Raw genomic sequence first — 19165 nt, 5'->3', positions numbered from 1 at the left:
AGAATTACATCGCAACACCCAGTCCTATTCTTATCTTCAAAATCTTTCCTCCACCCAGATCTTTCTAAATCCCCTCATCTATTTTTAAAGCAATGCTAGCTCTGGATCAAGCCCCGCGCCACCCTCCTGTGTCCCTCCTTTTCACCTCCAACATCCCCGAAAAAATTCGGGGATGTTTTCCGTTTCTCACGGGCTTGGCCGCGCGTCAGCCGCATTGACCAGACAGTGCTAATGGCATTTAACATTGAAAGCGCCCGCAACGCCCAAAACGGCCGAAAACGGCCCGCATCTGCCCGCGATTTAAAAAAATCGCTGGAAATGGCCACAGGAGGTTTAAGGCGGCCGCCACTGTATGCGATTTTTCCCGTAAATATGCTGTGATACGCTCAATTTTCAGGATATGCCATATCCTTCGTTTGATAGGTAGTAGTCCTGGGCAAGACTGTTTGTTCCAATATGCAGCGATAGAGCATGTAGCGGCCAGCAAAATATGTAAATATTAGTTTGTATCAGTGTTTGGGTATGTTAGGAGGGGGTCTGTCCAATAGGGCCAGCCATGGGTCTGGGACCATCGTCGTGTCTCCTAAGGAGTTGTTTAGGTCAAATATTTGCCACCAGAGGGGCGATAAACTGGACAGGACCACCAGAAATGCAAAAGAGATTCTCACTGTCCACAACCACGGAAACATAGGGGGGATATATTTCTATTGATAGCATGCAGTCTTATTGGTGTAGGGTACCAGGGACACAACATCTTATATGTATTTCCCTTTATGGTCGTACATATGGAACTGGAAGCCACTGCCTCACATATATCGGACCAGACCTCAACCTCCAGGACTTCCCCTATCTCCTCTTCCCACCACTGCATATAGATGGTCTTTATATTAAGATCTACATCCAACAGGAGCTGATAAATGGTTGAGATTAAACCCCTACCCAAATTTCTTGAGATACAGAGCATTTCAACATAGGTTGCAGCCTTCAATGATAAGCTTGTATGCTTTATCATAATAAAATGTTTTAACTGGAGATATTTAAACACCTCTCCAGGCATAGATCAGCCTTCTCCTGAAGCTCTGGAAAACCCCTAATCTCTTTATCAGATACCATGTGCCTGATCTGAGTTATTCCACCTCTTTTCCAAGCAGCAAAACCACCTTTCTCCTTTCCTGGGGCAAACTGGGGGTTATAGAAAAGTGGGATCATACTAGAATTTTTGTTAGTAAATCTGTACTTAAATTTAAGCCGGTCCCAAAGTGCCAGTGAATGTTTAATCATCGGGGTTGCTGGAGGTCTATCCTTGCTGTCCAGTCATAGAAAAATCTAATCCAAACAAGGTCCTCTATATCAAACCCTGCTCTCGTACCCCTTGTTGAGTTCTAGAGAAGTAGCTGGCTAAGCTGAAAAACCTGAAAATATTTTCTCAGATTGGGCACAGCAAGATCTAGCTCCTAGCTTTGGGGGTCTCTCTTGTATTTTATTTAGAATTCTAGACCTTTTACCTGACCATATGAACCTAGCAATACTGCACTGAAGACTGGTTATATCTTTATCTCGGGCCCGGACCGGGAGAGTCCGAAAGAGGTAGCAGTATGTATTTTAATAAGAAGGGGACACAAACTTTTTTTAATGTGCAAAAATATTGGCAAGATATGCATAATATTATGCATTCATATGCATAATAATGTCTCCTTAATGATCTCAATAAATATCTCAAATCGAGAAGAAAATGTAAATATATTGTACATTGTAACATTTTAAATTGCTAGTACAATAAAACATACTTACTGTTCCTACCCAGCCAGTAGAACTTTGTTCAGGAATTGACTGTTGAGTAAAAAAAAAAATAATTGTATTATCATATTCACCAATCATAGCCATTAAAACTCTTTGGGGGTGCAAAACACTTTAAATATCCATGTTTACTTTTGTATTTACAATGCAAAACAAGATTGATTTTAGAACTATGCAGCTAACTACATACTGTATATATTATCTACAGTTATATATATATATATATATATACTAATGTATGCATACAGTATAATGTAAATGGTATATTAATAAATATATGTGTATATGTGTGTATATATATATATATATATATATATATATATATATATATACAGTGGTTGACAAATCACCAAAAAATCTACCACACAAAAAAATCTACTCGCCACCTAGTACCAAACGTGTGCTGCTTGGGCCAATATTTACTCGCCCGGGGGTTAAATCCACTCGCCCGGGGAGAGCAAATGTATAGGTTTGTTGAACACTGTATATATGTGTGTGTATATATATATATATATATATAGCAGAAAATAGCCGTGTTAGTCCAGTTGCGATAGTGCAGAATAAATGAGTTCTTCAGTATTAGGTGATACCTTTTTTATTGGACTAACAATTTATGTCATAGGACAAGCTTTCGAGAGTTCTCCTCTCTTCTTCAGGTCAAGCAATACTGATATACAAAGGATTCAATGGCTAAAGCAGTGTAGAGTGAGGGAAAAAAAAAACCAACAGATATTTACTGTAAATAAGGTAGGGTGTTAAGTGTTTGAAGCCAGGGGACAGTGTCAAAGAAAGGTGGGGAGGGAAATGGATGCTGGGGGGGAGAGAAAGTGTGGATAAGAATAGAGGCAAGCAGGATAATTACAAACAATTTTGATAGGGTGTAAGAAAACCCATGTCCGCATTAAGTCCTTTGATTTTGGTGTCAAAGAGTCTTATCATTCTGAGTTCAAATGTTTTCCGTTCTTGGGTGCTTTTAAACATTCCATTGAGGATTTTGATTTTTAAATCATTTATGGAATGATCTGGTTGTGAGAAGTGATGTCCCACAGGTGAGCAGTATCTTCCTTCTTCGTGATGGAGTATAGAGTGTCTGTGCACATCGAGAAATATAGTGTATATGATTCAGTGCAACAAATGTGACCAAGGTTGCTACATTGGGGAAACCAGCCAAAAACTACAAGGAAGAATGAAAATGCACAGACACTCTATACTCCATCACGAAGAAGGAAGATACTGCTCACCTGTGGAAGATACTGCTCACCACAACATCTGTAACATCGCCGGAAGAAGAGATCAGTGTATCTCGAAAGCTCGCACAAATAAAAGCATTTCGTTAGCCACAGAACGGTATCATCTATTTATTTTTTGATTATATATATATATAAATAATTTACATACACACACATTGATAACACAGATTATTTAATAATATGCCTTGTGCTCTCACTGAATTCATTATCATTATAGATCACAAAATAAATATAAGACTGCATTTATTAGTCTATTTGTAAAATTGATAAAAGCACAGAGTGTTTGCCTAATTATTACAAAACATGCCTTTGCTAAATGTGTGAACGCTGAAACGCCCTCTAAGTAAATAACTATTTTCAGGTTTCTCAATAATATTATAGTAACTACAGCTGGATACTGTATATTCTAAATCCAGATTATTTACAGATGTCTATAGGGGTAATAATTGTATACTTAGAATCTGTGCATTTTAGAACAAGTGTGGTACTACAGGTAATGGAAATAAAACCTTTCTAGCTTCATGCTTTAAAAAGAAAACACATAAAGGCAAAACAAACCACTTTATTAACACATACTGTACCTGTTGACAATTCCATTTTCCAGACGTCTCTCCGAAATCACATATAGTAAGGGCGGAAACATTTTGGATCCTTCTCAGCCACTGAATGGTGATACGTTTGTCTGTTACCCAAGTCAGCCCACTTAGGTAATGATCACTGGAATTAGTACAGAAACAAGGAGAATGAAATGATTCACATTGGGTATGGGGTTATTCTGTCCTTGACACTTTTCTTTCTGTTCAACCACTGTAATAAAATTATTCTCCAATACTATATTTTTAAATGCGCTGAACACAAACATTTGGTGCATACACAGGAAACTACTTGTACACACTCTTTTTTGGAAATCCCATAATGTTGGTACATTTGGCATGTTTTACAAATACCTTTCATAATTGTAAAGTATGGAGTACTTGAATGCTTTGTTTTGTTCACTAGTCAGTGAAACCTGTCAGGTCTTTTCCTCCAGCCCACCATCATTTAATCTACGAAGACCTTCTCATATTGTATACCTGATAAAAGGTATCACAACCTGCAACACATTTTGTAAAATATAGCAAACACACAATAAGACAGGAACAGTCTACACCAGTGGTGCCCAACTCCAGTCCTCCAGGACCACTACCAGTCCAGGTTTTAAGGAATCCCCTGCTTGAGCACGGGTGGTTCCCTGAAAATGATTGGCCCACCTGTGCTAATGAGAGGATAGGCTACACATAAAGGGGAACCCCGCACAGCTGATATTGTGAACCACGGTGAGGTGCTAACTAGGTGGTGAAGCAGGGATATCCTGAAAACCTGACCAGTTGGTAGCTCTTGACGACTGGAGATGCCTACCCCTGGAATATACTGCAGCCTGCACTAATTAATCCATTGTAAAATAGAAAGGAATTCGGCAAAATGGCCAAACAGAAAGAGGACTCTAAAGCTCTTTGAAATGGAATGGATATCCGGTTCCTTTCATGCTCTTTTCCATGATTGTTACACTATAATTGGTGAACCTGTTCACAGTGTAGACCAGGGTTCCAAACTCCAGTCCTCAAGGACCGCTAACAGTCCAGGTTTTATGGATATCCTCTCATTAGTGTATACCAGAGAAAAAGGAGACCTAGTATTTAAGCACTCGATCACTGCTGATGTATAGTGATAGCATTAAAATACTTTATTTCCAAACAATGAATTAAAATAATGGGGTTTAAAATAAAGGTAGATCAAACAGCTCGTGACTGTGGATCTGTTGTGACATAGCTCTGGCAGCTACGTAGATGAAACGTATGGGGGATCCCTGATAGATATTCAGGATCCCTTGCCGTATATATGCAGCCTACTAATGGTGTAGTAATAGGACCAATGTTAAACCACTCTTCCAAACATAATAAACACTCTTCTAATTTGCACAAAGTGTAACCACCTATATCAACAATGATAAATGCATGCACATTAAGTGGTGGAGAAGGTAAGTATTGAGCTAGATACAGCGATGCGAGTTATACTGAGGAATATACTTGGCTTAGTTTGAAGAAACACTTGCCATGGAGGGACCCCTAAATGAGGAGTTGTATAGGCAATAAACCCTCCTTATCAATCGACATGAACTGCTGTTGGCTATCTCAAGGGTGAACATATAGTGCTGATGATACCCTTATACTGATAGCACACAGCTGTTAGAACAGATCCACAGCATGTGAGAGGTGCCGTGAGTCTGGTCTAGTTAGGATAAATCTCCCACACAGATACCCCAAATAGGGGAGTGTTGATACTCACAGAGACACACTACAGCAGTATAAACCAGGCATGTCTAATGCTATCCTGGTGTTGCTCAAACAGCTAATGGTGCAGTTCCACAGGAGGTAGTGTACTGATAGCACACAACTGTTAGAACAGATCCACAGCATGTGAGAGGTGCCGTGAGTCTGGTCTAATTGGGATAAATCTCCCACACAGATACCCCAAGTAGGGGAGTGTTGATACTCACAGACATACAATATGGCAGTTTAAACCAGGCATGTCTAATGCTATCCTGGTGTTGCTCAAACAGCTAATGGTGCAGTTCTACAGGAGGCAGTGTATGCCGTCAGTAAGCTCTGTCAGTGTGGATTAATATGTAGAAGCACATGCACACCGCTGGTAGGTGCTGGAGGGGGGTACTTATCTGCCGGTGCGCTGTATCCAGGGAGGTCCAGACATCCCAGAGGTACTTAAGCAAAGGAATGGAAGCAGGCACACGGTCTTTCTAAAGGTGCACAATAAACTGCACCTTTAGAAAGACCGTGTGCCTGCTTCCATTCCTTTGCTTAAGTGTGGATTAATATCCCAGACAGAGCTGCCCAGATAGGGAGAATGCTAGGTGTATCAGGGTAGGGTAAGGTAAGGTAAGCACAGGAACCAACCAATTCAGTAGGAATATAACTCGCGATGCATTGTCCCCTACATCAGTGCTGATCATTAATATATCAAAAAAAGAAAACTTCCCGCGTCCCGCGTGTATGAGGGGTGAGTGGCGTCGGCCACTCACCCCTCATACACGCGGGATGCGGGAAGTTTTCTTGTTTGAAATAGCAACAATTACTGACATTGGTCTCATAGTTGCGAAGTCCCGGCGTGTTTGTTGATAATTGATCCTGTGTGCCATACATAGCACTACACGATCTTCCATGCTTAGGAACCTCTGATTCTACCACTATCCTAGCTAGGCATGTCCTCGAGCACATCAACGCTGATATATTAATGATCAGCGCTGATGTAGGGGACAATGCATCGCGCGTTATATTCCTACTGAATTGGTTGGTTCCTGTGCTTACCTTACCTTACCCTACCCTGATACACCTAGCATTCTCCCTATCTGGGCAGCTCTGTGTGGGATATTAATCCACACTGACAGAGCTTACTGACGGCATACACTGCCTCCTGTAGAACTGCACCATTAGCTGTTTGAGCAACACCAGGATAGCATTAGACATGCCTGGTTTAAACTGCCGTATTGTATGTCTGTGAGTATCAACACTCCCCTACTTGGGGTATCTGTGTGGGAGATTTATCCCAATTAGACCAGACTCACAGCACCTCTCACATACTGTGGATCTGTTCTAACAGTTGTGTGCTATCAGTACACTACCTCCTGTGGAACTGCACCATTAGCTGTTTGAGCAACACCAGGATAGCATTAGACATGCCTGGTTTATACTGCTGTAGTGTGTGTCTGTGAGTATCAACACTCCCCTATTTGGGGTATCTGTTTGGGAGATTTATCCTAACTAGACCAGACTCACGGCACCTCTCACATGCTGTGGATCTGTTCTAACAGCTGTGTGCTATCAGTATAAGGCTATCATCAGCACTATATGTTCACCTTTGAGATAGCCAACAGCAGTTCATGTCGATTGATAAGGAGGGTTTATTGCCTATACAACTCTTCATTTAGGGGTCCCTCCGTGGCAAGTGTTTCTTCAAACTAAGCCAAGTATATTCCTCAGTATAACTCGCATCGCTGTACCTAGCTCAATACTTACCTTCTCCACCACTTAATGTGCATGCATTTATCATTGATATAGGTGGTTACACTTTGTGCAAATTAGCAGAGTGTTTATTATGTTTGGAAGAGTGGTTTAACATTGGTCCTATTACTACACCATTAGTAGGCTGCATATATACGGCAAGGGATCCTGAATATCTATCAGGGATCCCCCATACGTTTCATCAATGTAGCTGCCAGAGCTATGTCACAACAGATCCACAGTCACGAGCTGTTTGATCTACCTTTATTTTAAACCCCATTATTTTAATTCATTGTTTGGAAATAAAGTATTTTAATGTTATCACTATACATCAGCAGTGATCGAGTGCTTAAATACTAGGTCTCCTTTTTCTCTGGTATACACTAATGAGAGGATATCCTTAAAACCTGGACTGTTAGCGGTCCTTGAGGACTGGAGTTTGGAACCCTGGTCTACACTGTGAACAGGTTCACCAATTATAGTGTAACAATCATGGAAAAGAGCATGAAAGGAACCGGACATCCATTCCATTTCAAAGAGCTTTAGAGTCCTCTTTCTGTTTGGCCATTTTGCCGAATTCCTTTCCATATTACAATGGATTAATTAGTGCAGGCTGCAGTATATTCCATGGGTAGGCGTCTCCAGTCGTCAAGAGCTACCAACTGGTCAGGTTTTCAGGATATTCCTGCTTCAGCACAGGTGGCTCAGTCGCTGCAGCGATATCCTGCAAACGTGAACTTAGTAGCTCTTGAGGACTGGAGTTGGCTACCTCTGGCATATCCAAATATAAATATTTACTTCCCATTAAAGCTCTTAAATACTAACAGTATTTTAACAGTATCTATTTTAATGTACACATACTCATAACATCTTCATACTATATGTGCTTTGGGCACCGTTACAATAGAAGTTAACATGTCCTTCAATAGTCAATACCGAATTTTTTACTTTACTTTTTTACTGAAGACAATAAATATGAACAAATTCGTAAGTAACATATACCCTTTACACTACATGTTTATGTATATAAGCCCCCCTTTTGAAAAGAAAATGAAGAGTAGGGCAACTAAACAACGTTTAGAAAACAAAATCACAGTGCAACCAAAAAACACTTGTCTGAAGCTGTGTTTATTCTATGGCCCACTAGAGGGTGCTATAGTATAATGAAATCTCATATTTAGTGATTGTTGAAAATATATTTTTTCCACTTAAGTTTGTGAATCTGATGGGGGTTTAATTAGGGGTCCATGATAAAATGGATTTGAAGCAAAAGATTGACACTGTGTTCTCATTTGCATGTAATTTTCCAGAATCCCTAGCTGCAGTGGAAGCATTGTATGTGGAGATGGGCGAAGCCGTCCTTATCCATTTTCCAGATTCCCCCCCCAAAATCTGTTTTGTGGTGTAAAATCCGCGGACGTATTTGGTCGGTTTCAATCTGTGTGGATCCAGAAAAATCCGCCATTGAATACAATCCGCGGATTGGATTCTGCAAATCCGTCCATGGGTTGCGAAATTCACAGAGTGTGTTAGTAATAATAATAAAAATCGGCAAAACACAAATCGCCCTTTTTGAGATTGATTCGTGGAAATCCGCAGACTAAAGGAACCGGCCGAGCCGCTGCAGATTCAAATCCGCCCCCCAAAATTCACCCATCTAAATTTTGAATCAACTGTTAGAGAGGAGAGAGCTGTGAGTCAGGGAGGTCAAATGAAAGAAAGTTACAGTAATCAATACAGGACAGAACAATGGCATGCATTAGTGTTTTAGTGGTAGTGAAACATTGGATGGGGCGTATCCTAGCAATGCTGCGAAGTTAGAAATGGCAAGGTTTAGTGACAGCGTTTATATTGGGGGGGGAGTGGGGGGGAGAGAAGGAATGATGATGTCATTGACTGTAATGAAGAAGGGAACAATTCGACCTAGTTTGAGAGAGCATATGAGAAACTCAGTGTTAGCTATGTTGAGCTTCAGGTGACTAAGGTCCTTCCAGGCAGAGATAGCTCATATGCACTCTGTCGTTTTTGACTGGGCTGTGGGTGCAAGGTCAAGTGTAGATACATGAAAATGTAGTTATGTATTATCAGCATAGAGATGATAGGGGAGTCAAAAGGAGTCAACGAGGTCTCCCAGTGAGAGGGTATATAGAGAGAAAAGAAAGGGAGCTAAAACTGAGCCTTCAGGTACACCTACAGAGAATATTTTACAGAAGACTGCTAAAACGTTTTGTGAACAAATTCTAAACACATCCGCTCAACTTTATAATAACCTGCCTCTAAGTTTTGCATATCATGTTCTTTTTTTTATTATAGGGCAAGCTTATTATCACAAGTTCTTTTTGCACTGTACTTATATCTCACTATTCAATATAGTGAAAGGTGAGTTAACTCTGGTAACTATGCAGTAGCTTGTATTTAAATAAATGGAAGTTAATGAATCATAAACTGAGCAGAATTTTGAGCTGAAATTCGAGAATCAGGAGAAATTGGTATTTTCCCCAGCAAGAAGAAAAATCGCACACTTTTATCTTAATTTCTTTTAACTTTTTTTAATGTCTCTGTTCATTTTGATCTTCATTTCTACAAGATTGTGCCTACCGGAGGGATTATAAATAGATAAATAGGTCACACACCATGTCATTACACACGGGATGGAAGTGTTAATATAGACACACACAGTAGATGGTTAAAATAAAAATACAGTATCTATAGTTATATTGGAAAATTAGTAGGATTGGGAAGAAGAAGGCGTGGTGGTGGTTGTGGTGATGGTGGTGGTTGTGGTGGTATAGGTAGTCATTGTGACCATGGCATAAAAATACTATTATTGAGTGGTGCCCTAGAGAAGACACAAGGTACTGCTACTACTAACACATTAGCAGCTGTAGTAGAGCCCCAGCAGCCTATGTCACATCATGGCCATGGTAGTGCACTGCCAGGAGAGGCATGAAAATATACAACTGCTAAGAAAGAAAAAGAGCACCATGATGATGTACAGAAGAGTGTTTCCTGTGAAAACATTGAATGAGTAGTGAGAGCCTGAGACTTATTACAATCTGAGCTGTTAGGCAAACGTTAATTTTTAGGCAACCACAGTTAATACCCCCATCATTTGCCATCATCAACATCAAAATCATCGCATGGCCCTGATAGTGGTAAAGTGGGAGTGACAAGAAAATCTGATCAGCCTCACTAGTACAACATTAAACTGTGATTTTTTACAAATCTGACCAAGTCTCACTGGCCAAACTACTTGTGTGGTAAAAGTCAGAGTCAGACGTGTTACTCGTTTAGCAAAACATGCAGCTATGGATGCTGAAGTACTCTAAGAGGAGTTTTATAGGTAGAAATGTTATAATGTTGAACATTTAAGTGCCAGTGGGTTCTATTTTCTGTGTGTCAGTTTAATCCGACACGTCTGAGGTGGCATTAACTTCAGTGCCCAGACGATTAGCATCAGGTGGAAGAAACTCAAATACAGTAAGTTTAATCAAAATCACCTGAGGCGCCTACTGAGATACTACTGAGCCACATTACATCACATAAAAGAGATTTGCTTTAACTCCACTGGCAGAAGGACTTGTAATGCAATGTGAAGGGATTAAGAAAATGAAACCACTAAAAGTTGGTCTCATATTAGTACAATAAACTTAAAAAAAATATAGAAAATGAAATAATTTTGAGACTTGCATGATTTTCTGTATCAATACCATTTTAAATGTTAGTATGCCTTTGAAATGTAATAAATGTGTTTCTTCAATGCAATTGTAAATATATATATATACAGGCATACCCCGGTTTAAGGACACTCACTTTAAGTACACTCGCGAGTAAGTACATATCGCTCAATAGGAAAAAGGCAGCACACGCATGCGCCTGTCAGCACGTCCTGAACAGCAATACCGGCTCCCTACCTGTACTGAAGCTGTGCGCAAGCGGGGAGACTATAGAGCCTGGTACAAATGTGTTATTTATATCAGTTATGCACGTATATGATGATTGCAGTACAGTACATGCATCGATAAGTGGGGAAAAGGGAGTGCTTCACTTTAAGTACATTTTCGCTTTACATACATGCTCCGGTCCCATTGTGTACGTTAATGCGGGGTATGCCTGTATACAGTATACATACATACACCATACGATACGGGTTGCAACACGACATCAAGGGACAGCACACAGGTAAGTAAATCATACATTTTTTATATTTGATAGAAGACACAAAAAACGACGTTTAGGTCCCCCAGTGGGACCTTTCTCAAGGTGGTGCACCTTGATGTCCCTTGATGTCGTGTTGCAACCGGTATCGTATGGTCTGTTATTGCTTTATGGGATAAGCACAAAAGTTATATAGAAACTGCTCACCTTTATTTATGTAGTCCTAATAGTGGAGAGGTAGGTGCAAGGGAGGTAGATAATATGTATAACACAGAGAGAACTCAAAAGAATTCCCCACAGAGGAGTAATGGAGAGGGGAGAAGGGATATGTTTGTCTGAATTACTGTATTAGTATATACAGGCATACCCCGGTTTAAGGACACTCACTTTAAGTACACTCACGAGTAAGTACATATCACCCAATAGGCAAACGGCAGCTCGCGCATGCGCCGGTCAGCACGTCCTGAACAGCAATACCGGCTCCATACCTGTGCTGAAGTTGTGTGCAAGCGGGGAGACTATAGAGCCTGTTACAAATGTGTTATTTACATCAGTTTGCATGTATATGACAATTGCAGTACAGTACAGTACATGCATCGATAAGTGAAAAAAGGTAGTGCTTCACTTTAAGTACATTTTCGCTTTACATACATGCTCCGGTCCCATTGCGTACGTTAATGCGGGGTATGCCTGTATTGTCAGAGGATATCCCTATCTTCTCATGCGGTGGTTGTATTCATGTGATATCCACTGAATATTAACAGTGGGATTGTAAATGCATTAATTTGCAATTGGGTAGTGTGACTAACAGTGTGTGGTTGTCTGTCGTTAGTGTAGAACGAACATCAAACTATGATTTTCCCACATTGGGACAGCTGAATTGTTTCATATCACAGGGTTACAGCGAACCCAGGGATTGTATAAGCCCTATGTGGCTGATGTATCACAGCAATACCAACTGATTATTATGTCACACTAATGTATCAACATAGCTTGTATACATATATCAAGTCTATTCCAGTCACTGATATTATGCATAAGTATGTAGCAACATTGGGTTACAGCAAAACCCTGAAATTATACCAGCCCCATATAATGTTATGCAAAACAGCCTATATATAGAGATGCCAGGTAATTAACTGCTATAGGTAGAGATAAACCGGAGTGGTAGAGGGTTACGGCAAACCCAAGCAGAGATAGGGTGTTGAGTATTGGCACTGCATAGCAAACAACCTAAATATAGAGATGCCAGGTATAGCTGCTATCGGGAGAGGTGGTAAAGGGTTGCGGCAAACCCAAGCAGTGATAGAAGAAGTATACAAGCCGTGTATGTATCAGTCGCATGCACCGCCGTCGCTCCTCTGTGACGTCACTCTCGTGATGTCTGTACCCCCGATACGTGTTTCGCGCGTTCAACGCGCTTCTTCAGGGGGAGGAGTCTACTCGTCAGACCCTGATGTCAGTATTAATAAGGAGGTCTCAACTCCAATTGGCTAGTTAGGAGAAATCCATCTTTTACCAATGGAAGCAAATGACTTAACCCTGTCAGACCGGGTCCAATCCAGTGACTTAATGTCACGGACAGTATATTGATATATTTTTACGTTCCCTACTTATATATCACTCTCCAAGTGACATGCATAGGTTAGTTAGCTGTACATCTCGATTTGAAGATATCATGATGCTTTATTAATTATGTACTAGTGGGTGTCCTTGCCTGAGGGGCATCTAACATGCAACCTGTACGTAATCAGATGTATAAATGTAGGAGTGTATGTACCATTTACGTGATCCGCCCCTAGGGTCAATACGGATTTAGTCTGATTTAACCAACTGTATACCCAGATCCCAAGAGTATGTTATCCAAAATAACCAAAATTAGAATGGAGCCACATATTTAAATGGAGGACACTGTTAGTATTGTGATGGATGTTAGGTGTCTAGTCTTGCCGTAAAATAAGCTATTACAACAGTCTTGGTTGTATAGATCACTGCAGATATGCTGAATACATAAATCCTTCGTATATACATGGCTTGTATACTTCTTCTATCACTGCTTGGGTTTGTCGCAACCCTTGACCACCTTTACCGATAGCAGTTAATTACCTGGCATCTCTATATATAGGCTGTTTTGCATGATATTATATGGGGCTGGTATAATTTCAGGGTTTCGCTGTAACCCAATGTTGCTACATACTTATGCATAATATCAGTGACTGGAATAGACTAGATATATGTATTCAAGCTATGTTGATACATTAGTGTGACATAATAATCAGTTGGTATTGCTGTGATACATCAGCCACATACTGTAGGGCTTATGCAATCCCTGGGTTCGCTGTAACCCTGTGATATGAGACAATTCAGCTATCCCAATGTGGGAAAATCATAGTTTGATGTTCGTTCTACACTAACGACAGACAACCACACACTGTTAATCACACTACCCAATTGCAAATTAATGCATTTACAATCCCACTGTTAATATTCAGTGGATATCACATGAATACAACCACCGCATGGGAAGATAGGGATATCCTCTGACAATATATACTAATATAGTAATTCAGACAAACATATCCCTTCTCCCCTCTCCATTACTCCTGTGTGGGGAATTTTATTTATTTTAACTATTTAGTGTATAAATAACATATGTAATAAAACTTTTTTGTTTTTTTCGTCGCTTTTAGCTCCCTGTTAAGAGATCTGACTTTTTGGCTATAAGGAGCATACATTTATTATCTGGTGATGAGTGCATACAGTGGGGTGCTTTGAACCCATTCTTTTGAGTTCTCTCTGTGTTATATTTATGGGATAAGCACCAAAACTTATTTACTTGCAAATGGTGTGCCGGCTGTGCACTGGATTATATATATATATTTATCACACATAATCAGCTTTGAAGCAGCAGTTGAGAAGTAGGAGGAGAGTCATTAATAAAGATTGATGGTTTAAATAAAAAATATATTGTGTTAATAAAAAAACTTAACTAGAAGCTCAACAATAAAAAACAATTCAACTATTAACTGTAACTATAAATTAACCTATGCAACTTAGAACGATAACAATAAGTGTAATTATAAATAACTATACTAATCTACAAGATAAACTACGACTTAACGAATAAATAGAGATGTGTAAAGTTTTCACGTGCTTTAGGGATATTACACCCTTTTTGGTACATCGAAAAAGTTTGCTTAAATGCTAAAATTGCTAACATTGCATGTTCAATGAATTTTGATTAGTTTAGTTTTCAAAATGTAATTGAAAAACATATTTAAAAGCCACGGGCTGCTATTTTGCCCCTTTAAAATAACAAAATACAGTCTTTCGAAAGAATTTGGGCCATTTCACTGAAAGTTTGATTAAAATCGCGGTAAACTATAACTAGCATATCAATAACTAATATATAACTATACCTATCGAACTACAGTATATAAATGTATCAATAGTGCTATAACAGACACACAAACTACAACCTATAACTATATCGATAAAACTCGAATTTTAAGAAACTATATCAAACTTTAACTGACTAAAGCAACATACCAAAAATAAACTCCTAAAATCTCCTGCTTCTGCACCACCCTTCCAAACACACAAATCTGCTTGCACGTATTTTGTGAATACGTATTTTGTGCATTTCTGAGCATTAACTTGTTTTCCACCATATGTAATAGAGACATTTGTTCTTAAACATAAGCTGGGGATATATGTTAAATATTTTGGAGTAAATGTATGAGTATTTTACAAGCAGTTCACAATATTCAGAAGGACAGAGTGTGAATTATCAACATTCTAGGTAAAGAAGAATGTCTAACTTTGCATTCTTTCCTGCCAAGGATTATCCCAGTTTCAACATTCCAGTCAATTACAAAATTGCAATAAAAACTCCTTACACAGATTTTATCTCAGAAGGTGCAACAATTTCCTCGCTGGATACATTTGCAAAAGACTCTGTATTCAGAATGAACAATTTCACGGTAGGGTTTTTAGTTCCTGCCTTGGAAGAAAAAAAAATATATATAGTTAGTCCTTTAACAAGCCATCCAGGTCCATAATCTTGCAAAACACAATAACGGAGATTAAAATATCTATCAAATTCAGAAATCACAGCAGAACATTAAAAAGTTTAGCTTTTCTACATTGCAATTTTGTTTTGTAATGAAGTATTTAAAGTAACTAAAGGGTTAAAGGGAGACTGCTACAGTGATAAGGGCGCAGGTACGAAGCAGGAAACACCCCACAATGGACATTTTTAATAGCCCCGGCAAATATCATTGATATCTGATATATATAGAAAAAATGACTAAGGGGCCTAGTATATAAGCCTTCATAAAAAAATCGCTAGGCCGTTTACCCCGCCACTTTTTTGAGTTTGCTATCACGGTATTCAGAAAGCCTTGATTACCTGTGATAGCAAAATTGGTATCTCCTATGCATTTTATTCCCACAATCACATGACACAAGACATTTAAAAGCATAGGAGATACCGGCACCCCATAACGGGGCCTGTACCTCGGGAAGCAGGGGGACCTGAAATCAATGCGGTTCTGCTCCGGAGACCCACTGCTCACGTACACGAGTTTTAACATTTTTATTAAAACAGCTTCATTACCGTAGCGGCTAGCCGCTAAGGCAAAGAAGGGGTTAACCACCAGTGCCCGGTTTATTATGGGTAGCAGGGCTGGGTGAAGGTGTTATTTGTCCCTTGGTGGGTGTTTAGGCCTTGCAGGGGGGTGTTTGCGGGTGGAGTTAACCCCGTCATTACCATTGCGGTGAATACCACAAAGATAATAAAGGGGTTAACCCCTCCCTCTACCACACGGTAGGCCTAAACATCCATCATTGGGTCTACTACCCCATTCACCCAATACCTGTACCCACAATGAACACAAATACACACACCAGACCTACTACTCACCTCCTCTACCCCCAACAACCCCTCCCCCTCAACACATACAGTACAGAAATGGACAAAATAACTATTATCCACATATGGATAATAGATTATTTGCCCATTCAAAATAAAACATTAGCCAGCCAGCATAAATAAAGTAAATACAACTTTCTACTTACCTCTGCCACCATGAAGGGCACCCTCGTCAGCATACTCCAGGCTCATGTCCTCCGTTGCCAGCAAGTGTACATGAAAAAATACAATCTAATTGCCCCTAACTCCTTTATCACCTTAGAGATTAATAACCACTATAGTAATCAAGGGGTTAACCCACCCTCCCTCGCTACCCACCCGGGATGCCTAACCACCCACTCAAAGGCCACTATACACACCCTCTACCCATTGATTGGCACAGTGGTATATTATAGGTATATATTATATATTATATATATACATATATAATATGGGCATGATAAGCCACTATAGCAGTCAATGGTCAACCTATTAAAAGAATCAAGCACAACAATACACAACAATTAAAGAAATAAACAAGCACCTAAACACCAATAATAGAACTAAAAAGCCTCAACTACACATCAATAAAAAATTTCTAACACCAAAACCGCTAAAGAATAAATATTATAGTATACCAAAATAATATAATACAATTAAAGAAACACCTAACCAACAAAACAAATCAAGAAATAAAACCGCTAGCCAATCCACAAATGTACTAAAAACAAACCAGTCAAATTCCAAACAATTTAATCAAAACAATAAACAGAAATAGAAAAAATACCAATCAATACAAAACAAACATTTGCCAAAAAAAGCATTGACTGTCACTGTATTTATCGGTACCCTAAAGGGGAACAGATTAATATATTGGCAGTCAATGGGCAATGAAAAACATAAAAATAAATAAATACAGTCAAAAAACCTGAAAAAAGACATTGACATACATTCAATATTTATCTACTTTTAGAAGTCTTCATCCTCCGAATCCCGGCATTTCAAGAAGCCCCTCACCCGCAATCCATCTCCATCCTCCTTGAAGAACAATATCCGGTAAAAAAAATCTTATTTCTTTTATCTTCTTTCACCAAAACCCCATGTTAAATCCACAATGGATATTGTCCTGTCATCTTCTTGAGCTAAAATGAGACAGAACAGGCCTTATATAGGGCCTGTGACATCACATTTTAGGGTCAGATGGTATAGCTCCAATCCGATTGGACGCTGTATCATGTGCTCGCCTCTTTTTTATTTAGTAGGGATTTGACGTCACATCCTTAAAACCACATGGTATTACAGCCAATGGGATTGAAAACAATCCCGTTGGTTGATGTACCATGTGATATGTTACATTAGTTTAAAGGATGTGACATCATCCCTTAAAGCAATGTCACATCCTTTTTAACTAATATGACATACTGTATCACATGGTACAAGAACCAATGGAATTGTCTTCAATCCCATTGGCAGTAATACCACTTGTGATGGTAATGATACATGATACATGTATAATGATGCTAATGATACATGTGGTTTTAAGGATGTGACATCACGCTGAGCCACGCTGCGTCAGTTGATGCCACACGGCCATTTTAACTGGAGCTGCAGGGGAAAAGATGAATTTGCAGGGTAGAAGACAGAGAAGGCCACACCACGCCATCGGACCCTGCAGCCAGAGCCAACTGCAGTTAAGTGTCGTGAGGGGGGGAGCGAGTGGGTTTTTGCCCAGTTTGCTGGGCCCTGTATATATATGTACCCCCGGAGTACTGAACTACGCGTGCTGCTTCCACCTGTATGGCTAACAGAAGGCCTGAGCCTCCGTCACTGGGAGCCTGGGGTATACTTAGTATCTTGGTGCAGCGCCTCCACCGGCAAGGGATCCCGGCAGGGTGGGAGGAGCCCCTCACCGGAACCAATACACACACACAGTAATTACACACGGGTATATGATAACAGTATTTACTAAGCATAGCGTATAACTCATACACATAGCACATCTAGCAAAACCTCCTGGGTGAAACCCCAAAGTACCGGAGTGCCTGGGCACTTACTCCCTGAATGTACACAAGCAATTCCCTCCCCCAAAGAGTGTGTGTGTGGGATAGAGCGCTTCCCTGTGTTGGGGCCCAGTGATGCACTTAGAAATACCTCCCTGGTCCTAGTCCAGACCAGGATAAACAATGGAGAAATCGCAGATCAACGGTGTGCTCCGCGCTTCCATCTGCTGCTATCCTCCTGCTTGGATCCTTACGTGGATGCCTCTGGAGTCTCTGTCTCTCTATTTGAACAGTCTCCTCTGCAACAGGCTGTACTTCCTTCAAGCAATGTCCTGCAGCATGTCTCATACTATTGCTAGAGTGGAAAGGGTTCCTAACATAGGGCCTTCCCCTACAGCATACACATAGGTTACTTCTACTGTGGCTCAGGGGACTAACTGGGCCCTTGGGGATAACCTATGGCCTAGTCCCTGGAGCACAGCTAAGTGGACACTACCTGCACATTCAAGGTCCAGGTCTTGACTCCCTGCTTCCTGTCCCAGAATGCAGTACTCCTTCCTCTGTTCCAGGAGCAACCCAGCCATCCCATTGGTTGTCGTAAGTCACATGGCAGCCTCTCCCTATGCAGCATGGGAGTTGTAGTCTGTCTACTGACTACTTAACAATGGGACCGCATGCGTAACTCTAATGGCCCCCACGTGGGTGCCCTGCGCATGTGCGAACCAGCAAGGCCCCTGTCTAACTATCCGCCACTTCTGCGCATGTGCGAACCTTCGCGCATGCGTGCGCACGCACAACATGGCAGCGCCCTGCGGAGGGAGCTGCCGGTGAACCAGTCACCCTGCCTGCAACATCCCCATTGCAACGAGGGTAATGGGGGGGGGGGAACGGGAGAGCGGGGACCTGGCTACATATATATATATATTCATACATGTAGATATAAAAAAGGAGAGAGTCAGTGACATGAGAGGGAGAACGTGGATGACATGGGGG

The 19165-nt window shown here is 40.4% G+C and overlaps 1 protein-coding gene across 2 annotated transcripts in view; it reads right to left on the bottom strand.

The window, feature by feature from the left end:
- DPP4 (dipeptidyl peptidase 4) overlaps positions 1–19165 on the bottom strand; it is a 91831-nt gene that overhangs the window by 32715 nt on the left and 39951 nt on the right. For both annotated transcript variants that reach the window (XM_075609244.1, XM_075609243.1), the window contains 3 exons: positions 15160–15263; positions 3629–3764; positions 1792–1830 (listed from right to left, as the gene is read on the bottom strand). In XM_075609244.1, coding sequence (XP_075465359.1) covers positions 1792–1830; positions 3629–3764; positions 15160–15263 — 279 coding nt within the window. The remainder of the gene's footprint in view (positions 1–1791; positions 1831–3628; positions 3765–15159; positions 15264–19165) is intronic.

Source organism: Ascaphus truei, chromosome 7 (genome assembly GCF_040206685.1).
Source record: "Ascaphus truei isolate aAscTru1 chromosome 7, aAscTru1.hap1, whole genome shotgun sequence".
NCBI classification, from domain to species: domain Eukaryota; kingdom Metazoa; phylum Chordata; class Amphibia; order Anura; family Ascaphidae; genus Ascaphus; species Ascaphus truei.
Note: the sequence above shows the minus strand (reverse complement) of the source record. Positions and strands in the feature narration are given on the sequence as shown.